Source organism: Cornus florida, unplaced genomic scaffold, assembly GCF_030987335.1.
Source record: "Cornus florida cultivar Cherokee Brave unplaced genomic scaffold, ASM3098733v1 CherokeeBrave_3.0.0_Hap2_Chr08, whole genome shotgun sequence".
Lineage (NCBI taxonomy): Eukaryota > Viridiplantae > Streptophyta > Magnoliopsida > Cornales > Cornaceae > Cornus > Cornus florida.
Window position 1 is genome coordinate 918470 of NW_026775578.1, and position 20669 is coordinate 939138.

Sequence of the window (20669 nt, forward strand, 5' to 3'; positions counted from 1 at the left end):
TGTATTTGTATAGTTTTATAAATTTTTTACTTTGGGAACCAATAATTTTCTGTTTGTGATTTTTTTTTTCCTCTCTCTCCATCCAATTTTGAAGAGTTTTTAGTTTTGTGTTTGAGAGGGAAAAGAACACCAATTTTTTTTTTATTTTCTTTCCTTTTCATTCACACCATGTAAAAGAAAATTATTTCTTTTTTAATTCTATCATTACTCTTCATTTTTTAGGCTCAGTTTGGTAGAATGGAAATGGGAGGAAAGGGAAGGTAATGGAGGGTGATTAAAAAATTGTATTTGGGTAAAATGGGTGGAAGGAAATAAAAGAATAGGGAACGGTTTGGAGGATTATGTATAGCTTTGTACAGTAATTTGCTTATTCTTCAAAAAATTAAAACGGAAGGAAAGGGAATGCAATGACTGATGCAATATTTGCGATGCCAATTTTACTCTCAAAACATTATATATACAAGTTACAAACAAGTTAGCAGTTGCAGAAAGGATGAGAGTCGACGGGCAGCGGCTGAAGCTTGCGAACGGGGAACCGAACTGGAACAGCGGCAATGGAAACTGAAAGATATGAGTTTTGATTTTCTAAACAATTTGAATTTTTGTTTCTTGCGGACAGAAAGATAAGCTGAAATATGTGGGTTTAGATTTTGAACTTCTGATTCTTGTAGTGCAGAGAGAGAGAGAGAGAGGGAAAGGGCAACTTCAGAGTTGAGAACTAGAATAGAGATGGAGGTGAGATGGGGGACGCTGAAATGATTTGCCCTATTTATTTATTTATTTTTTTTCTTTTCTCGTGGCCCATGGAGACTATATATATATATATATAATAGAGATGAAAGCAAGATTAGAGAGGCTGAAATGATTTGGCTTAATTTTTTTTTTCTTTTCTTTTCTTGTGCCCCATGGAGACTATATATATATATAAATATAGAGATGGAGGTGAGATTGGGGAGGCTGAAATGATTTGCCCAAATTTTTTTTTTTTTTTTTTCTTTTCTTTTCTTGTGTAAGTATAAGAGACTATGTGTGTGTATATATATATATTTTTTTAAATATAAAAAATATAATAGTTAAATTTTTAAAATAATTTTTTATTATTATTATTATTTTATTTATTTTTTATTATCATTTCATTTATTTTTTTTTTGGTTAACTAAATTATCCTCCTCTTTTTTTTTTCCTTTCTTTCGTGACTAATGTTATACTCCCGCTTCATACCCACCGTCCCAAACATGCCTTCATCTTCTTTTTATCTGCGTTAAGACAAGCGAAGCCCTAAGAAGAACCATTTTCTTCTTTTTTTATTATTTCAATCCATTCACACTGCCGAGTTATTGAATTTAATCAGGTTATTAAATACTGTAAATATCAAGGAAAAAGAAAAGAAATATATTTTTTTTTTTTCTGAAGTAGTGTCTGTGTTTGTTGTTAAATTTGGGATCTACGAATTCATTGATAGTTTTTAGGAAGTGGAGAAAAAGATTGTCAGAAGGAAATAAAATGCCGGTAGACCAGGAAGTTGTTCCTCCGATGGACGATAAGGCGAAGAGGATGAGAGATCTGCTATCCAGCTTCTACTCTCCGGATCATTCTTCTTCTTCGATTCCCGCCAACACTTCTTCCAGATTTGCCACGCTCGACACCATCAATACCACCTCCTTCGATCCCGACCAGTACATGAATCTTCTCGTACGCCCCCTTCGCTTTTTCTCTCTCATTTTTCTTTTTCAAGATCCATCAATAATTGCACACACATACATATACGCATGAATATTATATGAATCATCTGTTGCAGATACGCTGCGGATTAGTCTCTCCGTATATTTTATTTGACTATCAGATCTTAATTGGAATGTTTTGTTAAGTCTATTTACTCAAATGATCTGCAATAATTTGTTTCTTTCCGTACTTATTGTTGTTTTATTCAGTGTGATTTACTCTACTACAAGTCTACAAGGGACGGAGTTCCTCTGTCTCTCTCTCTCTATATATAAATTGATAATTAATGTATTGAATGCTTCAAGTTTCATCAGTCCCAGTGGAGTTTTTCCTGAAAGAAAAGAAAATATAGAACTATTGTTTAAACATAACAAAAATATATTCAAAAGAGAAAATATAGAACTATTGTTTAAACATAACAAAAATATATTCAAAAGATTGTCTAGTACACTACGGCAAAATTTATTCAGATGCTGTGAGAAATAAAATGTAATTATTTTTAAATGTCAGTTGAAATAAAATGTTATCATTGTGTGGAATCTTAACATAGAATAAAGTTTAGTTGGGAACTATAACATATTTGACCGGGAATAACATACGATGGTAATTTCCGAAAAAAAAAAAATATATATGATGGCAAATAAAAGGGTTTCTTTTGTTTTGTAAATGATTAATAAAGGGTTAATGTTAATCCTTCTTCTTGGCCTGGGCTAGTTCTTTACAATGGAAGGCAATTAGCATGACTTAGTTTTCAAGATTCTCATGCACTTCAAAATGGATATGTGCATGTTTGCTTAGATGTAGCAGTACATACAGGTGACAAGAGAGTGAGAGTTTATTGATGTGATGAATTTGTTCATTGGAAGGAAGACCAACAATTGCATCAATAAGGTCTATGATTGAATTTCAACAACAACAACAATAACCAAGCCTTTTCCCAATTATTTGGGGTTGGCTACATGAATCTCATTTTTCCATTCCACTCTGTATGATTGAGTTACCAAAAAAAAAAAAAGGAGGCCCAGCTCTTTGCAATTGTTGAGTTTTGTAACTCTTTAGGTTGTTGGTATGTTAATTTACTTGTTGAACTGTAATAAACATTATCACAGCTCTTTGCAGCTACAAAATTCATAGTTATGTTCAAACTCTCATGTGGTTTTGACTTAATATTGTTGCCAAGTGACAACGCAAAACAACGTCCTTTGTATTGGGTTAGTATTCTCTTTGCACAGAGCTAGCAAAATTTAGGTCCAGATCAATGCAGATATTTGTTGCTTTTCAGCTTCTGCTGTAAATAAATCATTTTAAGAATCAGAACTTCCAACAGTAACCACATGCATTATCTGGTGCTGGGGTTTGTACAACACTGAATTTGCCGTGTTTGACGTATATCTCTAATCTTCTGATGTGGGTTTGATAATTATTATTCTATTTTTCTACTAAATTGTGCAGATACAAAAGTCAAATGTGGAGGGACTGCTTCAGAGACATGTCGAAATGGCTGCTGAGATAAAGAACCTTGACACTGACTTGCAAATGCTAGTATATGAAAATTACAACAAATTTATCAGTGCCACAGAGACCATTAAAAGGTAACGTTCCTCTTTTTTCACACGGTTTATGAACTGTTATTTCGACATTTTATCATTCTTTGGTAGAAATACAGGAAGAATACCTTAGTAGCTCTATATGGCTATCTAATTGAAATGTGTACATTTGCATATTGTTGAATATGTTCAGAGTTTACAATGTCAATGTCCAATGTCTTACAAAAATAAAAACTAGTGTATTGGCTCTTCTTGACAAAATTTCTGTGTTAATCTCACTAATGTTATTACTAGATCTTTGTCCATTGCAAAGCAGGTAGTAATTTTTTGGGAATGTTAAATGGTCCTCAGATGAAAAACTCTTGTTCAATATTTTCCTTTTCAGGATGAAAAACAATATTGGGGGCATGGAATCAAATATGGAAAAGCTGCTTGAAAAGGTATTTTTGGAAAACATTTATTTCTGTTGTTGTATCAGTGCATCCAGATCAAGAAAAAAAAAGAAAAAAGGAACAAGAGCGGGAAGAGAGAGAGAGAGAGAGAGCGAAAGAAAAAAAAAAAGAAGCAGTGCTATATAGAATCACATCTTCCTCATTGTTGTTGCAGATAATGTCGGTGCAATCTAGAAGTGATGGGGTCAACACTTCTCTTTTTGAAAAGAGAGAGCATATAGAGAAATTGCATCGCACACGTAACCTTTTGCGTAAAGTTCAGGTATTTAAATTGATGTATCAAACTATTTGTGCTTGTATCTCTAGTTTTGCTGCTATATACTGCATGATAACATATTTGATAGGTTATTAACTTTCCCACCCGTGGGGGCCTAGACCTGTCTTTTTGAGTGAGGTAAGGTTGCCATCCAAGAGAGAACAAAAGTGATGATCTCTTCATTTGCTTCGCATCTGTGTAATCCAAGTAATTTCAACTTGTGGCCCAGTTGCTCTCCAACCTCTCCAATGAGTGGTGTGGTATAAACCTTGTGTGATTGAACTGAGGGGGATGAAGGTTACTTGTCAGTCAATAGTGACAATTACACATTAGTGAAACAGTTGTCTTAAAAATAACCATATGGTAATGAAGTTATCATTTTACCAGTTATATAGGCTTATTAGTTAATTTTTTGTGGTTCATTTTTCATGGGGATGGAAATAGTCTTATTTCACGTCCTATATATTATGTAAAATTTTGTTTTGGTCATGTATGAGTTACACAAATTTCATCTTCTGTGGAAAAGAGTAGTTCATATATGATCTTCCTACTAGACTCGGAAAGTATATCAAATCAGAAGCTTATGCTGATGCAGTCATGCTTTCCAACCTCTCCAATGAGTGGTGTGGTATAAACCTTGTGTGATTGAACTGAGGGGGATGAAGGTTACTTGTCAGTCAATAGTGACAATTACACATTAGTGAAACAGTTGTCTTAAAAATAACCATATGGTAATGAGATTTTCATTTTGCTGGTTATATAGGCTTATGAGTTAATTTTTTGTGGTTCATTTTGCATGGGGATGGAAAGAGTCTTATTTCAAGTCCTATATATTATGTAAATTTTTGTTTTGGTCATGTATGAGTTACACAGATTTCATCTTCTGTGGAAAAGAGCAGTTCATATATGATCTTCCTACTAGACTCGGAAAGTGTATCATATCAGAAGCTTTTGCTAATGCAGTCATGCTCTCCAACCTCTCCAATGAGTGGTGTGGTATAAACCTTGTGTGATTGAACTGAGGGGACGAAGGTTACTTGTCAGTCAATAGTGACAATTACACATTAGTGAACACAGTTGTCTTAAAAATAACCATATGGTAATGAAGTTATCATTTTGCCGGTTATATAGGGTTATGAGTTAATTTTTTGTGGTTCATTTTGCATGGGGATGGAAATAGTCTTATTTCACGTCCTATATATTATGTAAAATTTTGTTTTGGTCATGTATGAGTTACACAGATTTCATCTTCTGTGGAAAAGAGCAGTTCATATATGATCTTCCTACTAGACTTGGAAAGTGTATCAAATCAGAAGCTTATGCTGATGCAGTCAGGTTCTACACTGGAGCCATGCCAATTTTTAAGGTTACTTTCTTCTTTCTTATAAAAAAAAAAAAAAGGTTTACTTTCTTCTTACTTGGTCCTGTGTTGGTTGGTGTCATTTTCCTTTCTTGGTATGTTGTCAATGTTTCCTCTTAAGTCTCTCTTTCAGCTATGACATGCCTACTTGACTTTTTCTTCTCAATAGGCGTACGGGGACTCATCGTTCCAGGATTGTAAAAGGGCATCTGAAGAAGCAGTGGCCATAATTACAAAAAACTTACAGGTAAGTTTTTGTTTGCTTTTAATGGTGTTTTCATTTGGATTAACCAACTTCACTATTTGAGGACATGATGGGAGAGATATTGAGATCGTTCAGTTGTGTGCAATGAAGATTGGTCAAAGCACATGTGAATAGAGTGATTTTATCTAAGTTGACAATGCTGCAAGAAACTGGAGCCAAGAAGGAAGTTGGTTGAGGTTGGTAGAACTACACAATAGCTTATGGTTTAGCAGAAAATATGGCTGTAGTAGATCCGAAAAGAAAAAGTGTACTTGTGTAGATGGCCTTGAGTAGTTTACATTCAAGGCTTTGTTGAGCTGATTGTAGTCTTGTGTGTTTGCGTGTCAGCAACTACTGGATGCTGTTACATTTAGTTGCTGATTGTGGGAAGTGTGGGAGACGAGGAGTTATGTACAGTTGCCTTCTAGTAATCCTTTGTCTACTTTTGTAGGGACAGTAGGAACTAGGAAGCAAGACATCTAGAAGTGGATGTGGAATGTTTCGAAAATATCTTAATCTTTCCTTGTTGGATTTGTTTCCATTGGAGGTTATCTCAACCAAATTCATTCTTAATTATTTGGAATTAGAAATTGTGAAGATTATTATTTTATTATTATTATTTTTCAAAATTTGAGTTGTACAAGTATGTTGCATAAGTTGTACTTGGACATTTCCATAACCAGCCGTTAGATTATAAATTAATTTAATATATTTTTTCCTGTATCTATTAAGATATACCTCGATTGATGTTATCCTCCTGTTGCATGAAGGGCCATAATGGGTGTTTCTTGTGTTTTAAGAATAAATTAGAATAAGTAACCTATTAAATTACTTATGACTGTTTGCGGCATATACTTTAATATGTATATGCATGTATGATGCTAAATAAAAATTATTCAACCATCATATTGAGGAGAGCAAGACTTGTTACATATGTTGTCATCATTATTGCAGATTCTGACTTCTATAAACAGTAGAAGTAACTGAGTTTTTTCTTGCAAGCTTATTACTCCAATCCCCTTCAATTGCCATGGGTATCACAATTTTTTGAGAATGTTTAACATGCATGGCAATATACCAATTTAGAAAATTAGAAGAAAGAAATGGACCTCCAGGCCCCTAGACCAAGTTGTAGTACGATACCCTTAGAGAATAGAATGATTCTTACAGAATAAACGTTTGAGATTGGACAAAGGCATTTAATGAGCTGTGAGCCTAAGGTTGAGAATTCTTTGAGATGAGACTTAAATTGTAATTGTCATATGTTTTCTGTTTGGGTTATGGTTTGTGGCCTCCTTGCTTAATGCTTTTAACCTATGGCTAGGCAGTACAGTAGAAGAATAGGTCTTGCCATACATGAGGATGGATGTTCTGTTGATATACTGGTAGGGCCATGTTGTTAACCATATTCACTGAGAGGAAATTATCAAGTAGCCATAAATGATGATTAAGAAGTGTAATTGCTCACTGTATAACTTGCTGACTTTGTTTTTGCTGATTCCATAAAAAATGGAAGAAGAAAAGATATATCGAAAAAATAACCATCACGAGTTGTTTTTTCAGGGTAAGCTATTTTCAGATTCTGAATCAATACAGGCAAGGACTGAGGCTGTAATGCTTCTTAAGCAGTTGGATTTCCCGGTTTGTAATTTTCTGCCTTCATTCTCAATTAAGCTTTTCTGTTACTTGTTTTATGTGTCTATCCTTAAAGGAAAGCACACATCATGGTAATCACTACAGTGACTACACGATGACTGTTGCTGAATATTAAAATGTTAAAACATAGAACGATGGAAAATTACATGTCAGTTAGTTGGAATCTCATTAATGTGTAGGGATTGTGGGATAAATGTAGAATCCTTTGTTTGCAGTGGTATTAAATTCTTCTTAATGCAAGTATGCTGAGAGAAAAATCCTTTAATTTTCTTATGTGTCGTTTGATTGTATCTGATATATTGATGTGCGTGCCATGACATTTTAACCGTGTTTTGACAGGTTGACAACTTGAAGGTGAAACTACTTGAAAAGCTAGAACAGTGCCTTGTGGACCTTAATCTTGAATCTAGAGAAATAAGCAATGCTTCAGGGAATCCTGATGAACCTACAAAACAAGGAAATCTTTCTGAATCAGTTCCTGCTACTGTTCATGCGGTAAGTAAAAGCAATATGTCTTATACAAATTTTTACAGGGGAAAAAGATATCATGGGTTGCTCCACTGTGAGGGTGCCCTCTTAAATGTAGATGTTTTTGTACATAGGTGAACAGCATTCTGATTCAGAGTAATAGTTGAAAACAAGAAACTTAAATGCCAACATTTCTTCTGATTGAAAAATCGTTAACTTCAGTTCCCTAAAAATATCTTGTGTAAATGTTTTACTTGTTTTACAAATCCTTTATCTTATATCTGCATTATTTATTGGTGAATTAGAAAGAAAAAAAGAATGATTTGCAGAAAATTCCTGATGTTGAAGGAACCTGTTTCGCTAATGACCTATGCCCTTTACTGTTGATACTTAAAATGCTTTATAGAGAGAGAATTCATTAGGAATCCTGTGTCTACGATTCTACAGCTTTTATGCATGACCCTTGAGTTTTCAACATAGTTGCCAGGCATTTGCTGTTTGAATTTGTTTGGTTGGCAGGATCCTCTATTTGTCAGGAAATTTAGCAAAAACTGACACTAGGACCGGTAGTAGGTAATGCACAAAGGAATTAGTGTGCCCATTGGATCTAGTCCCAAAACTCTATTAACTCCAATTGCAAGTGGGGATGGTCAGGGTCCTTCTAATTCCTTTTTGGACTTCATGTATGAAATAAAGATGATTGATGTGCAAATTGTAACTCGTAGTTATCTGTATAATCTTGTAGCTCTCTTAGACTGCCTATGAACTTATTCCCTCTTGAAGTAAGTTGCTAATGCCTTTATGATGAAAGGGCATTGGCAATTTGAGTACTCTAGTAGATGCTATTTACAGCGGCAATTATTGAGTTCATATATGTACAGAGCCTCCAGAAGATGGACTGAATTGATTTTGTGTAATCAATACCTGGAGCTAGCCTTATTCTCTTTGTGCTACATTGCAAAATGTAATTCCACTCTCAGCATTCAATAATTTCTTGATATGCCTAATCTTTTATGTGCCTTCCCCTGCATCTTGGTTTGTGGCAGTGTAATAACGACATTTACATGGTAGTGAGTGTTGACATGGTTATGAGGTTTCCTTCAAACCTTGACACTGTGACCTTTGTAAATCTCAAATGCACTTTAGCTATGACAGAGATAAATGTTGTTGTCTGATATGTATATAGGTCACCAAGAGCTGGTGGTAAAAATTAATATAATAAGTCCTTGCTCTGCGACCACACCGAGTTATGGTCTTTTTAGCTTTTATGTGCTTATTCTCTTTGTGCTACATTGTAAAATGTAATTCCACTCTCAGCATTCAATAATTTCTTGATATACCTAATTTTTTATGTGCCTTCCCCTGCATCTTGGCTTGTGGCAGTGTAATAACGACATTCACATGGTAGTGAGTGTTGACATGGGTATGAGGTTTCCTTCAAACCTTGACACTGTGACCTTTTTAAATCTCAAATGCACTTTAGCTATGATAAAGAGATAAATGTTGTTGTCTGATATGTATATAGGTCACCAATAGCTGGTGGTAAAAATTAATATAATAAGTCCTTGCTCTGCGACCACACCGAGTTATGGTCTTTTTAGCTTTTATGTGCTTCTTGATAACTATTTCCTTCTTGTTACATCTTTCTGTTTACTTTTTGGCATGTGTATTATTGATTATCGCACTAATGGACCATTATGCTGCTCTCAAAATATTCTAAACTTAGGCTTCTACACGTGAGTTTGCGGAAGCTATACGTGCTTGCCGAGTGATATTTCCTGATTCAGAACAGGAACTAATTAAACTTGTGCAAGACCTAATTACCAAGTATGATCTATTTTTCATCATATTTTTATCAATAAGTTTAGTATGTGCTGTTTTCTTTTCTTGAGCGTAAAATTTGAAAGCACAACCACATTTTGCTCATAGAATGTGCTGGTAATTTGTTTGCTTAGGCACTTTGAAGCCACTCAACAATATATCAACAAACGGATTTGTTCGTCAGATCTTTTGGGAATGCTTCGTAAGTTCGATACACCTGCTAGTACACCGTCATTATTTATAATTTTGGAACTTTAATTTCTTGCTCAAGTGATTGCAATATTTATTTTATGACTGATCAAATTTTCTTTTGGGTAAATGTTTTTAATGCTTCTACCAATTATTTTGTGCATGACATAGATTTGTAGATTTATCAGAGGGGTTTTTTATATTCAACAAATACATGAGTGTATAACTTGGTTTGGGTGTTTGCTACTGAGGGCATTGAATGCACCACCAAGGACTGTTATGAATCAAGTTGCAGGTACCTATAAGGTTAAGAGAAAAGGCAAAAAATTACTTAGTTCGAGTTGGTGAGGAACTCATGATTCTGGTATTTAACCTTGAGTTGAGTTGAATAAGTATGTTTCTTTAACTTATGCAAATCAGCAAGTGCTCAGATGAATATGATCCCCAGGTCTTGCATGAATGCTTCTGTGAGTTCTTGTAAAGCCAGGCGGTTAACTACTTTGATAATGGTCTAGGCTGAAGGTTGTTGGGTCTTGTAAGTTTTTTTTATCATTAGGTTACTGCCTAAGCACTTGGACAGCCAATGTGAAAGTGCAGTAGGGGTTGCATAGACCTCCTTTTGGCTAAGGATTTGTTTAGTTATCATTCATCAGACCTGGGAGTAAACAATTACAAGGAGTTGATTAATAATACACAACTACACAAGTGAATCTCTTTGTTGACAGGTTGAGTGATCTGTAAGAACCTTCTTCTTCTTCTTCTTCTTCTTCTTCTTCTTCTTCTTCTTCTTCTTTTTTATTTATTTATTTATTTTTATTTTTTTCTGGGTATAAATTTGTTAAATGATCTGTAAGAATCTTTTTATTTCCTTTTCTAGGTATAAATTTTAACATGTTAGATGCCCTTGAGCCAGGCTTAGGCAAATCTATTGGGTGAGATTCCATCATATTTAAGCCAGTGTTCTAGTATCATAGAGGGGACTTGTACCACTAAAATTTTGTTTATTAAACTTAAATATGAAAAAATTTCATTTGTTTTTCCCAATATTTTCATCACTAAATTAGTTTTGGTCAGGCTTTACCAGAATATCTAGAATTTTTAATGTTGAAAATAATGTCATGTTCTAGCATTTAGCATCATAGAATGTGAAAATAATTTTTCATGTTCTAGTATTTACCATTTTCATGCAGGGATTATTTGGACTGATGTGGTCCTGATGGATGAAGTGTTACCTGAGGCTGCTCTCCCTGATTTCTTTTTGGAGGTCATTATTGTTCTTTTAAATTTACAATTAATGAATCTCTCTTTTTTGCATCTCATGTTCGTGCTAGGTGAAGTTTGGTGCACTAAATAATCCTCTGTGATATCAGGCTGCCCATGTTGCTGTCAAACAGTATGTTGCTAGCACATTCTCCCGTCTGTTAAATGATATTTCAGGTTAGTCTTATTGTGATAATTTAGAAAAGGTAAAAATGTTCATTTCTTCAGATTCAGTTTCCCAATAAAATGTTGGTTGCAAGTCCCACGGTGGTCATCTTACCTTAAAAGTGAGAATGTACCGAAATTCTTATCAGCGCCCACAAATACGAATGAAAAAGAAACAAAAAAAAAAAAAATCCAAAGCGTGCATATGTTGAAACAAATGGCAGTTTACTACTTTAAAAAAGAGACAGATGTCAGTTTGTCGATAACATGGATAATAGCTCTAAAAGAAGGATATACAGTGGCATAGGCTCTTAGATTTTTTACCACCTGAGGATTTTTGAATGAATTGTGTTCAGCTTACTGGGAACATGATTTTTATTAAGCATGTGATGTTAACAATGACAGCATGTTTGCATGAGATTCACTTCATCCTTAGATATGAATGTCTGATTGAAATTCTGTTTGAACCGGAAGATGCCCTTATAAAAGTACAAGGTAGACAGAAGGAGGGAGCAGAAGTAGAATATTCTTTGCAAGCTGCACTTGAATCCAGCAAAAAGGCAGTAATCCAGGGCTGCATGGATGTCTTACTGGTAAAATATGATCTTCCATGAAAACTGCACACGTCTGCTTTAATTTCGGGATAATTGACCTTTTACTTTCTGGTAGGTAATGTGAATATCATTGATATTTCCGCTATCTTTGCCTATTATTCGTGAACTGATTTCACCATAAATACTTAAGATTTTGTTAGTGCTGTTATGGTTGCACCTCTCTTTTCTCTCTCACTGTCTCTTGCCTTTTCATTAGGAAGGTATGCTTGGAAATATTGTTGATAATTTGCTAAATACTTGGGCATAAATCAGTTTTATTAGAGAAACAATACTATGCAGTGATCTATATAATCTGGGTAGTGCTATTAGCATGCTGAAACTTTGTGCTCTGGAAATCAGATTTTGACAATCCAAAGGAATTTCATATTTTTTTCCCTTATTTTTCCTTTCCTTTAAGGCAATATGTTAAATAATGTCTTCATCTTGAAAGTGTGTAGACCGTTAATCGAGGCTCTGAGTGTGAGTGGTGAATTTGTTCTGGGGGGGTGGGTTGAATAGGTTTTATGGATATATTCCCGCTTTTAACTATCATTGTAAAAATCTGTTAATCCTTTTTTAAATTTCATTTAGTTATTTGTGAATATTGATATTTCAATTATAGTTAAGCTTCAATTTCAATCAACCAGCTCACAATTAAGCAATACACAGAAAGTAAAGTAGAGAAGAATAAAGATACCAGATTTTTACTTATCAAAAAAAAAATCCAGATTTTTTTGTGGAAAACCCAAAAAGGAAAAAATTATGAGACCTAATCCAAACAGGCACAATCCACTGTCGGGAAAGAGATGGCAACTAGGTTAACAGTTTACTCATGCTCGAACCCCTATTTACCTCTAAACACAAATGACTGACAAACTTTTTCCTAAAAATCTCCAAGTTGTCCATTTGTTCGTCTATAACATCCGCTTCTCATGAATCTGCTTCTCTAGTGATTGCTCGCCCATGTCTTCTCGGATTTGCTAAGTTGAATAGGATCGGATTGATGATCTTCTTCTTGATGAATATTCAATCACACACAATTTAGTCTATGTAAACCATAGATTGAATAAAACAAAAAAAAAATTCTCTCAAGGACTCTTATCTCTATGGATGATTAGCGATTCTCAACCCATACCTAAACTAGTTATAACCCCCCATATTTATAGCCAATATAAGAGTCCCATACGTTTTAGTTAGTTAAATCCTTGTAAAATTGTATTTTGAGACAGTTTCCAAAAATTCATGTTCGACAGGTTCGGTTGTTTGAGCCTTCGATCAAACTGCACCCGATACCTTTCGATCGATTGACACTTTGATCGATGGATTCTTCTTTTGAAAACAAATTTACTTTTAACGTTTCGATCGACCATTTGATTGATGCACACTGCTTTCCAGTTTGAAAACCAGTTGTGAAAAGAATAGATAAGACTTAAATTTTGAAAAGCCAATTTTTAGAAACACTTTCAAAACATATTATGAGCCCAACCAAGATCAAATTAGGTCAAGCTAAGGTCTTACTAATGTCAAATTACCTGTGACCTAGATGTGTGACTGAGTATGTGATATTCCACCTTGATCTTCACACTTTGTCTGCCTTGTCTTCAATAGATGCCCTCGAACGACTCAAGAGACTTTGATTCATTCCAGCACAGATTTTAAGTAGGAATATGTCAACACGACTGATATACCTAACACATTCTAATAGAGTATGAAATTCTGTAGAATGAATGGCAAGCAAAGAAATGACATTTTGATCTTATAAAGTTAATTTATATTGAACGAACTTGTGAAGGTGCTTAGTGAACCTGTTGATTCTGAGGTAATCTTTCCATGTCTTCTCTTGATTGAAGAGAACCCTAATGCGTACAAAATTAGAGTAATTTTCTACACAAAACATCTCCCATTCCATTTACTGGTATGACCAGGCATGATTTACCTGTCATGTTCCTTCTAGCACAATGAACCAAATTCAGAGTATTCTGACATGAAATTTTGTAATTCAGTTAGCTTACTTGTATTCTCAACTTTGTCATTTTGATCTCTTTTGTTATAATTTTTGGAGTTCTTACACTTTATCATGTTAAATGGGTATTTTGCTATAGGTTACTTCTTTTATGTTACTTCATTTTGCTTTTCTGTCTCTTATTCTATTTGTATATTATAGGATTTCAGCCAGCTTCTTGACAACAACTTAGGACTGCTAGTGAAGTTGCCAACCTTGATTATTGACTGGGTACAAGAAGGATTTCAAGACTTCTTCAGGAAGCTTGACTATCACTTCCTCATACTCTCAGGAAAGAGTAACCCAACCAGTCAAGATCAAGATTTGACAGAAGGAAAACAAGGAGACAGAGTTCATGCTGGGCTAGTTCTTGTGCTGGCTCAGCTTTCTGTTTTTATTGAACAGAGTGCAATCCCAAGAATTACGGAGGTAAAAGCCATATTATACTTGCATGTTCAACATTTTTCAAGTTTTAATTACTATAATTATAGTCCTCTTCATAACCTTAGCTGCTTTTTTTGTACTTCTGTTTCAATTAATCAGGAAATAGCTTCTTCTTTTTCTGGTGGTGGCGTTCGAGGCTATGAGTATGGGCCTGCATTTGTTCCTGCAGAAATTTGTCGCATATTTCGGTCAGCTGGTGAAAAATTTCTGCACCATGTATGAGTGCTCAATTCTGAATTTACGAGGATTTGAAATTGATGTTTGTTTCTGGCTAGCAGTCTAGTAGGTTTATGAAGCCAATTTATTATGAAATTGCTAATGGAAACTAAAGTCACACCAATATGCCTGTTCTGTGTGGTCTGTGATTTTATTTGTCTGGTATAACTAGAAATTACTTGAGATAACACTTTAATAAGGCAACACATGGCCTACAGCTCATTTCATAGTGGATGATAATAATATCAATTTCTAATGTTCAGATTGAAGTAATCTCATCAATACCAAAACATCTGTTCTTGTCTCATCATTATTGTTGAAACCTGTCTCCGCAACATAGTATTTACATGTTTTTTAAGCTAGGTACTTTTTTTTTTCCCCCTGATATTTTACCCCCAAAAAATGGTCACTTGTGTTCTCAACCATGTGCTCATTCCATTTCCAATCCGTTTCAGCCTCTGCAGTTTTGGGTGCCAAAAAATGATATATTGAATATATTGTTGACATTCTATGAATAAATTTTAGTGCTGTGGAGCACCTAAATTTTGAGCGTCCAGCATACAGTTTTAGTTTAATATGTAGGTGAATACCTCATAATGTACAATTTAATGTTGATGCAACTTAATATAAGATGTCGTGTCACTTGTATGCACAACCCAACTATCAGGTCCGATTTCACATAAATACGAGGATTCAGAATAAACCCCCTTTGGGGGAAATATGATGATTACATTCTTAGCCTTGTGATTATAAATTTAATTTAATACTTTTAGCGTTTATGTATATAAACTGAGGCTTAACAAGCTGTTGATTTTGTGTATGCATACAAACTGAGGCTTAACAAGCTGTTGATTTTTTGCAGTGGATAAAAAAATTTGGATATTTGCAGTTTGTGTATGAATTAAGTAATAAATTATCTCTGCATGATCATTTAGTTAGCTCTGCTTCCATGATTTTAATTAGTAATTTGTTGAATATAACTTATCAAAAAAAAAAAAATTAGTAATTTGTTGAATATAGCAAGTTGAAGATACACAACTAATAGCATCTTGTTTGTATTATATTAATCATACTTTTATATCATCCATGACGGTGCTGTTGATAATTTCAAGTTGGAAACTGTTTTTTCTTTTTTCTCTGTACTTTATACTGATTTTCTTATTAATATGTTTTTCATTTTATGAATTTTTCGTGTTGATGTTTATATATTTTATATTAGCCATGTATATTTTTTTATTTTATCTTTTGTAATTTGAAAACACCAATATCCTAGACTATTTGCACTTGCTTTGGTATCTTTATATCCTCTTCACCTCCTGTAACACAAGGACTTAGAAGGAACAGTCTAGAGGGTTAGACTTTGGGGCGAATTATTATTCTTGTCTCTCTCCTATTGCAAATTGAATCATAAAATGTTGTTTATGTAAGATGAAATTATTGTCCATTAACCAGAGTTGAGCATTGAAATGGAATCACACAACAATATTGCTGTTTTTGCACCCATTTGGTTTGGATAGGCATGGGAGAGAAATTAAATGATATGAGGAAAGGCTGAATAGTATTTGGCTTTTATAAACTTGTCGAATGCAACTTTTATATAAATAGAATGGTATATAATTTGGCTCTTTCAGATTAACTATGACGTGAGACTGAGATTGTTGCCTCTCTGAGTCCATTTGCTATCTCTGGCAAGATGCAACATAAAAATTGTAGTCTATATTGACTTTAAGTGCCTTCAATATGTAAAATATAAAATAAAAATGATAACTGATCTCAGTGCCACTTCCTTTTTCAGTACATAAATATGAGAACTCAAAAAATATCAGTCCTTTTGAGAAAGAGGTTCACAACACCAAATTGGGTGAAGGTCAGTACAGTTTGTGACATCATTTTGCGACTTTGAAGCTTGAGAATGGCACATTATATAATTTCTCTATTAATTCTGCTCATTTTTTCTCCCAGCACAAGGAACCCAGAGAAGTTCATATGTTTGTTGATTTATTTCTTCAAGAGGTAAATACTTGTGTTCTTTGTGGTTCTTGTATGTTCTGATTTATGAGTTGGGCTGGCAATTTGGGGTTTTTTTAATCATGCTTGTTTCAATATTAGTTTTATATCATATTGTGTTCCAAGAAATGCGTTGATATTTTGTCTTTCAAAAATTGTGTTATAGTTGAAAGCAATAGGAACTGAAGTGAAGCAGATTTTACCTCAAGGGCTCCATCATAAACATCGTCGAACTGACAGTAATGGGAGCACCACTTCTTCACGCAGCAATCCATTACGGGATGATAAATTAAGCCGGTCAAATACCCAAAAGGCCAGGAGCCAACTTCTGGAAACCCATCTAGCGAAATTGTTCAAGCAAAAAATGGAAATTTTCACAAAAGTTGAATATACACAGGTTTGAGTACTCTCTGTTGGTAGAAAAGTGACAGATATTGTTATTGGAACAAAATAACATTTCTTATTTAAATTGCAGGAATCAGTTGTAACAACTATAGTAAAACTTTGCCTGAAGAGTTTGCAAGAGTTTGTTAGACTCCAGACCTTTAACCGAAGTGGATTCCAGCAAATTCAGTTGGACATTCAATTCCTGAGGACTACTCTAAAGGAAACTGTTGAAGATGAAGCTGCCGTTGATTTCTTGCTTGATGAGGTAATAGGAAGTTTGTTGTATAGTTTCAGTCTGTGTGATTTGAAGTTTGAATCATTTACATTTCTTAAAATTATTTTTTGTTCTTTTCTTTGATTATCTTGGTCAGTACAAGTTTGTTTTTATACTAGCTAAGCTTTGAACAAGGAAATAAACATGGGTTTCTCTTGTTGAGCAGGTCATTGTTGCTGCTGCAGAGCGTTGTCTTGATCCAATTCCCTTGGAGCCCTCCATCTTGGACAAACTTATACAAGCTAAGTTGGCAAAGACCTCGGAACAGAACCCAATTTCTTCCTAAAGCAAAAAAGAAGTGTAATATATACTTAACGATGCAAATTTTACCCCTAAAGAAGTTTGTTTGTTTGTCTGTTTGTTTTTTTTTTTTTTCTTTTTTTCTTTTTATTTTTGTGTGTGGCCAAGGGAAACCCAATAACTATTATGATTTCTTGTAGTTTGAATATCTCTGATACAGACCCCCTTGATGTATTTAATTTTTGGTAATAAAGTGATGCATAGATAACATAAGAGTAATTTACATATGTACAAGGGGCATGCCCCAGGAGCCCGATCTAGATAAACAAAAAAATTCTAACCCAAAAGAAACCAAACAAAAGGCCAAAAATATTTTTTTTCTATATTGTCCAAATATTGGCCCAATGTGGATACCAGTTAGTTCTCATGCATAAATCATTAACATAGGCGGGATTCCATCAACAAACTCATAAAACATCTGGCTATGGCGGATGCAATTGGGGAGATGATGCGTTTGGAAAGGTGAAGAAAGGGTATGAGTGGAATTGTTCATGGAACGATGTAGGAGGTCTGCATTGGAGGTATACAGACCCCTTGTTCCTTTTTGTGATATATAATTTGATTGTGCATACATTTTCAGTGAATTTTGCAATAGTTTGCATCAAATAAAGACTCTGAATTCCAAGTTAATCCAAAATAACGTGGGAGTAAGATCCTCTCCGTTTCTCCTTACTCCTGTTCAAGTTTTGGGCGATGGAGATAGCCTGCCACAAAAGAATTCTGAAATGGCATATCATCTTCCTCAGCCGCTTGGGCTTATTCTCCCGGGAATGATTTTATGAAGCATTTTCATAGACCTATGAATCAGACCGGAATAAACCGACTGACCGCTCTCCGTGCCCTCCCGGAGTGGCCAAAAGTGCTCAACATTAACATGTATCAATCAATTCATCATCACATGACAAAAAAATAATAATAAATAAATAAATAAAACATAATCATCTCAGATAATTAAAAAACATGAATCATCATCATCCATTATTATTTTCCAGAAAGCAAAAACTCATTCACTCCAGTACTTCTCGTCACCATCTTTACCGGTTTCTCTCTCATCATCTTCCATCAAACTCATCTTAAACTTCCTCACATCCTCAACTGCAGCACTCCTGAACATCCCCACATCAACCGCACCAGACACCATGTGATATCCCCTCATCCTCATCTCATCTGGACTGTCGTGCGGCATAGCAAAACCGCCCAAATAGGCTTCGCCGCCGCCTTCGCCTTTTTTACCCGTACCCAGCACCGCCTTCTCCGCCGATCGAAGTACTTCCCTCACTTTCTTGTTTCCCGGGTCCCACAGGTACCCCATGCTTCCACTCAGATCCAACGGCCCCATCTGAATGCAGTCCACCCCATCAACGCTCGCGATTTCTTCGATCTTCTTCACTCCGTCTTCCGACTCAACCTGGCACATGATCAGCAGTTCATCCTCGTAATTACTCAAATACCCCACGTCGATGCCGTAATCAGAAGCCCTAACCACCGTATGGGCCGATCCACGCACTCCGTTGGGCGGAAACCGGCAATACGAGACGGCTTTACGGGCCAATTTTGGGCTGTCCACCATGGGGAACATGATGCCCTGCGGGCCGAGATCGAGGGCCTTTTTGGCCCATGTAGGGCAAGTCTCCGGAAGGCGAAGGATAGCCGGAGTTCTGGTGGCGGCGAGGGCTCGGAGACAATGGAGGGCGTCGGAAATGCCCCCGTGGCCATGCTCCATGTCGACGACGACGAAGTCGTAGCCAGCGAGGCCGGCGATCTCAGCCAAAGTAGGGGAGAAGCTGAGGAGGAAGATGCCGTAGAGGGTTTCGCCATTGTGTAGACGTGATTTGAGGGATAGTGGGGAGGAGGTGGTGGATGTCGACAGAGAGAGGTCGGAGGAGACGGGAGACTTGGAGGATCGGAGAGGGATGAGGTTTGGGAAGGTGGTGGTTAGGGTTTTGAGGGTTGAAGGTGGTTTTGAGTAATAGGATGACGGAAGTGAGAGCTGTCTTCTAAGGTTGGAAAGCGAAGAAGGAAAATAGGTTGGACAATTGAGGGTGGCCATGGCTGTGGTGGGAGTTTCGGGATTGCAGAAGGATTGGATATTCATCCTGGACAGTACGCCTCTGTGCTGGAGAAGAGAGAGAGTGTGTTGTGTGTGAGATGCAGTGGAACAGGGTGAGAAAATTATACTCGAACCAAAGTGGTAGCGGCCGTCACGGGCAGGGAAATAATTTTGGTCCTTCTTAGTAATTTCACATGCATATATAATAAGCGTATATGCATCATATATCCAATGCCAATTTTTTATTATTATTTTTTTTTCAATGCAATTTTATGTAACTCTCGTATATAATAACCAAATAAGCATATACATTAATGCAATACATTTTTAAAATTGTAGCATCGGACGTGTTATATTAAAATGTAATACTATTAACGCTACTGAATAAAAAATGCACAATTTTACATCCTTGAGTTGTATTGGAAATGATTTCTTTTCCTTACCATCATATATAAATGGGTAAATTGTAAAAACTTTCTGAGCATTGCTTGAATTTTCAAACAACCCTCTAAATGTTACAAAATATAATAATATATATATTATGTTTCATTAAATGATTATAATACTTTTTTTATTTAATTAAAGTTTATTTATTTTTATTTAATATAAGTTATGAAAAAAGAAATATACTAATTTGATGACATATTCACCATTAAATTTGCATAAATTTTTCTTAATTTTTTTAAAATACTTGTTTAAATAAAAAAATTTAGGAGAATTTTTTAATTAATTCTTAATTTTTAACGAATATATTAAATGAAAAGAAGATATTTTTATTTAAGCAATTTATTAATTTTTCATTAATATATTGTCTGAAAAAATGTATTTTTCTACAGTAAAAATTTTAAACGGGTTATAATAAGTTTTATTATAAATAATAAATTTTAATTGATACTAATAATAAAATTAAGGTAAATAAAATAATTAATATTTAAATAAGAGAAAAGATAATAAGAATAATTTAATAAGAAATAAAAATTTAAATGATAAAGGGTAAAATAGTCTTTTATGATTGAGTTTGTCATTAATTTTAATAAATCAATAATTTTTAATTTAATGGAGTTATTTGCACAAGAGCTTGGTTTTTTTTTTTTTTTGGTACTTTATCCTAAATAAATGGACTATTTTTAAAATTACAATTAAATCAAATATAAAGTACAGAAAAATAAATTTTGTAATAGGACAAGGATGTGATAAAATTTATTATTATTATTAAGGATAAAGTACAATGACACCTTGAGTTTGTCATAAGAATA

The 20669-nt window shown here is 34.7% G+C and overlaps 2 protein-coding genes across 3 annotated transcripts; one reads left to right on the top strand and one right to left on the bottom strand.

The window, feature by feature from the left end:
- The first annotated feature begins 1205 nt into the window (after positions 1-1205).
- LOC132268773 (vacuolar protein sorting-associated protein 51 homolog) lies at positions 1206-17582 on the top strand. 2 transcript variants are annotated; one of them, XM_059769608.1, is made up of 21 exons: positions 1206-1351; positions 1463-1692; positions 3175-3314; positions 3655-3709; positions 3876-3983; positions 5245-5343; positions 5507-5584; positions 7145-7222; positions 7577-7732; positions 9432-9532; positions 9661-9728; positions 10906-10979; positions 11086-11152; positions 11615-11733; positions 13898-14164; positions 14279-14395; positions 16191-16262; positions 16358-16408; positions 16569-16799; positions 16878-17054; positions 17230-17582. In XM_059769608.1, the coding sequence occupies exons 2-21, from the start codon at positions 1504-1506 to the stop codon at positions 17347-17349; spliced, it is 2367 nt and encodes a 788-aa protein (XP_059625591.1). In that variant the 5' UTR covers positions 1206-1351; positions 1463-1503; the 3' UTR covers positions 17350-17582. The 2 variants fall into 2 exon arrangements, with proteins under 2 accessions (XP_059625591.1, XP_059625590.1); XM_059769607.1 differs by having other exon boundaries at positions 1206-1692.
- Positions 17583-18262: 680 nt separating this feature from the next.
- On the bottom strand, positions 18263-19690 carry LOC132268774 (uncharacterized). The gene has a single exon (XM_059769610.1). The coding sequence runs from the start codon at positions 19456-19458 to the stop codon at positions 18367-18369; it is 1092 nt and encodes a 363-aa protein (XP_059625593.1). The 5' UTR covers positions 19459-19690; the 3' UTR covers positions 18263-18366.
- Between the last annotated feature and the right edge of the window lie 979 nt (positions 19691-20669).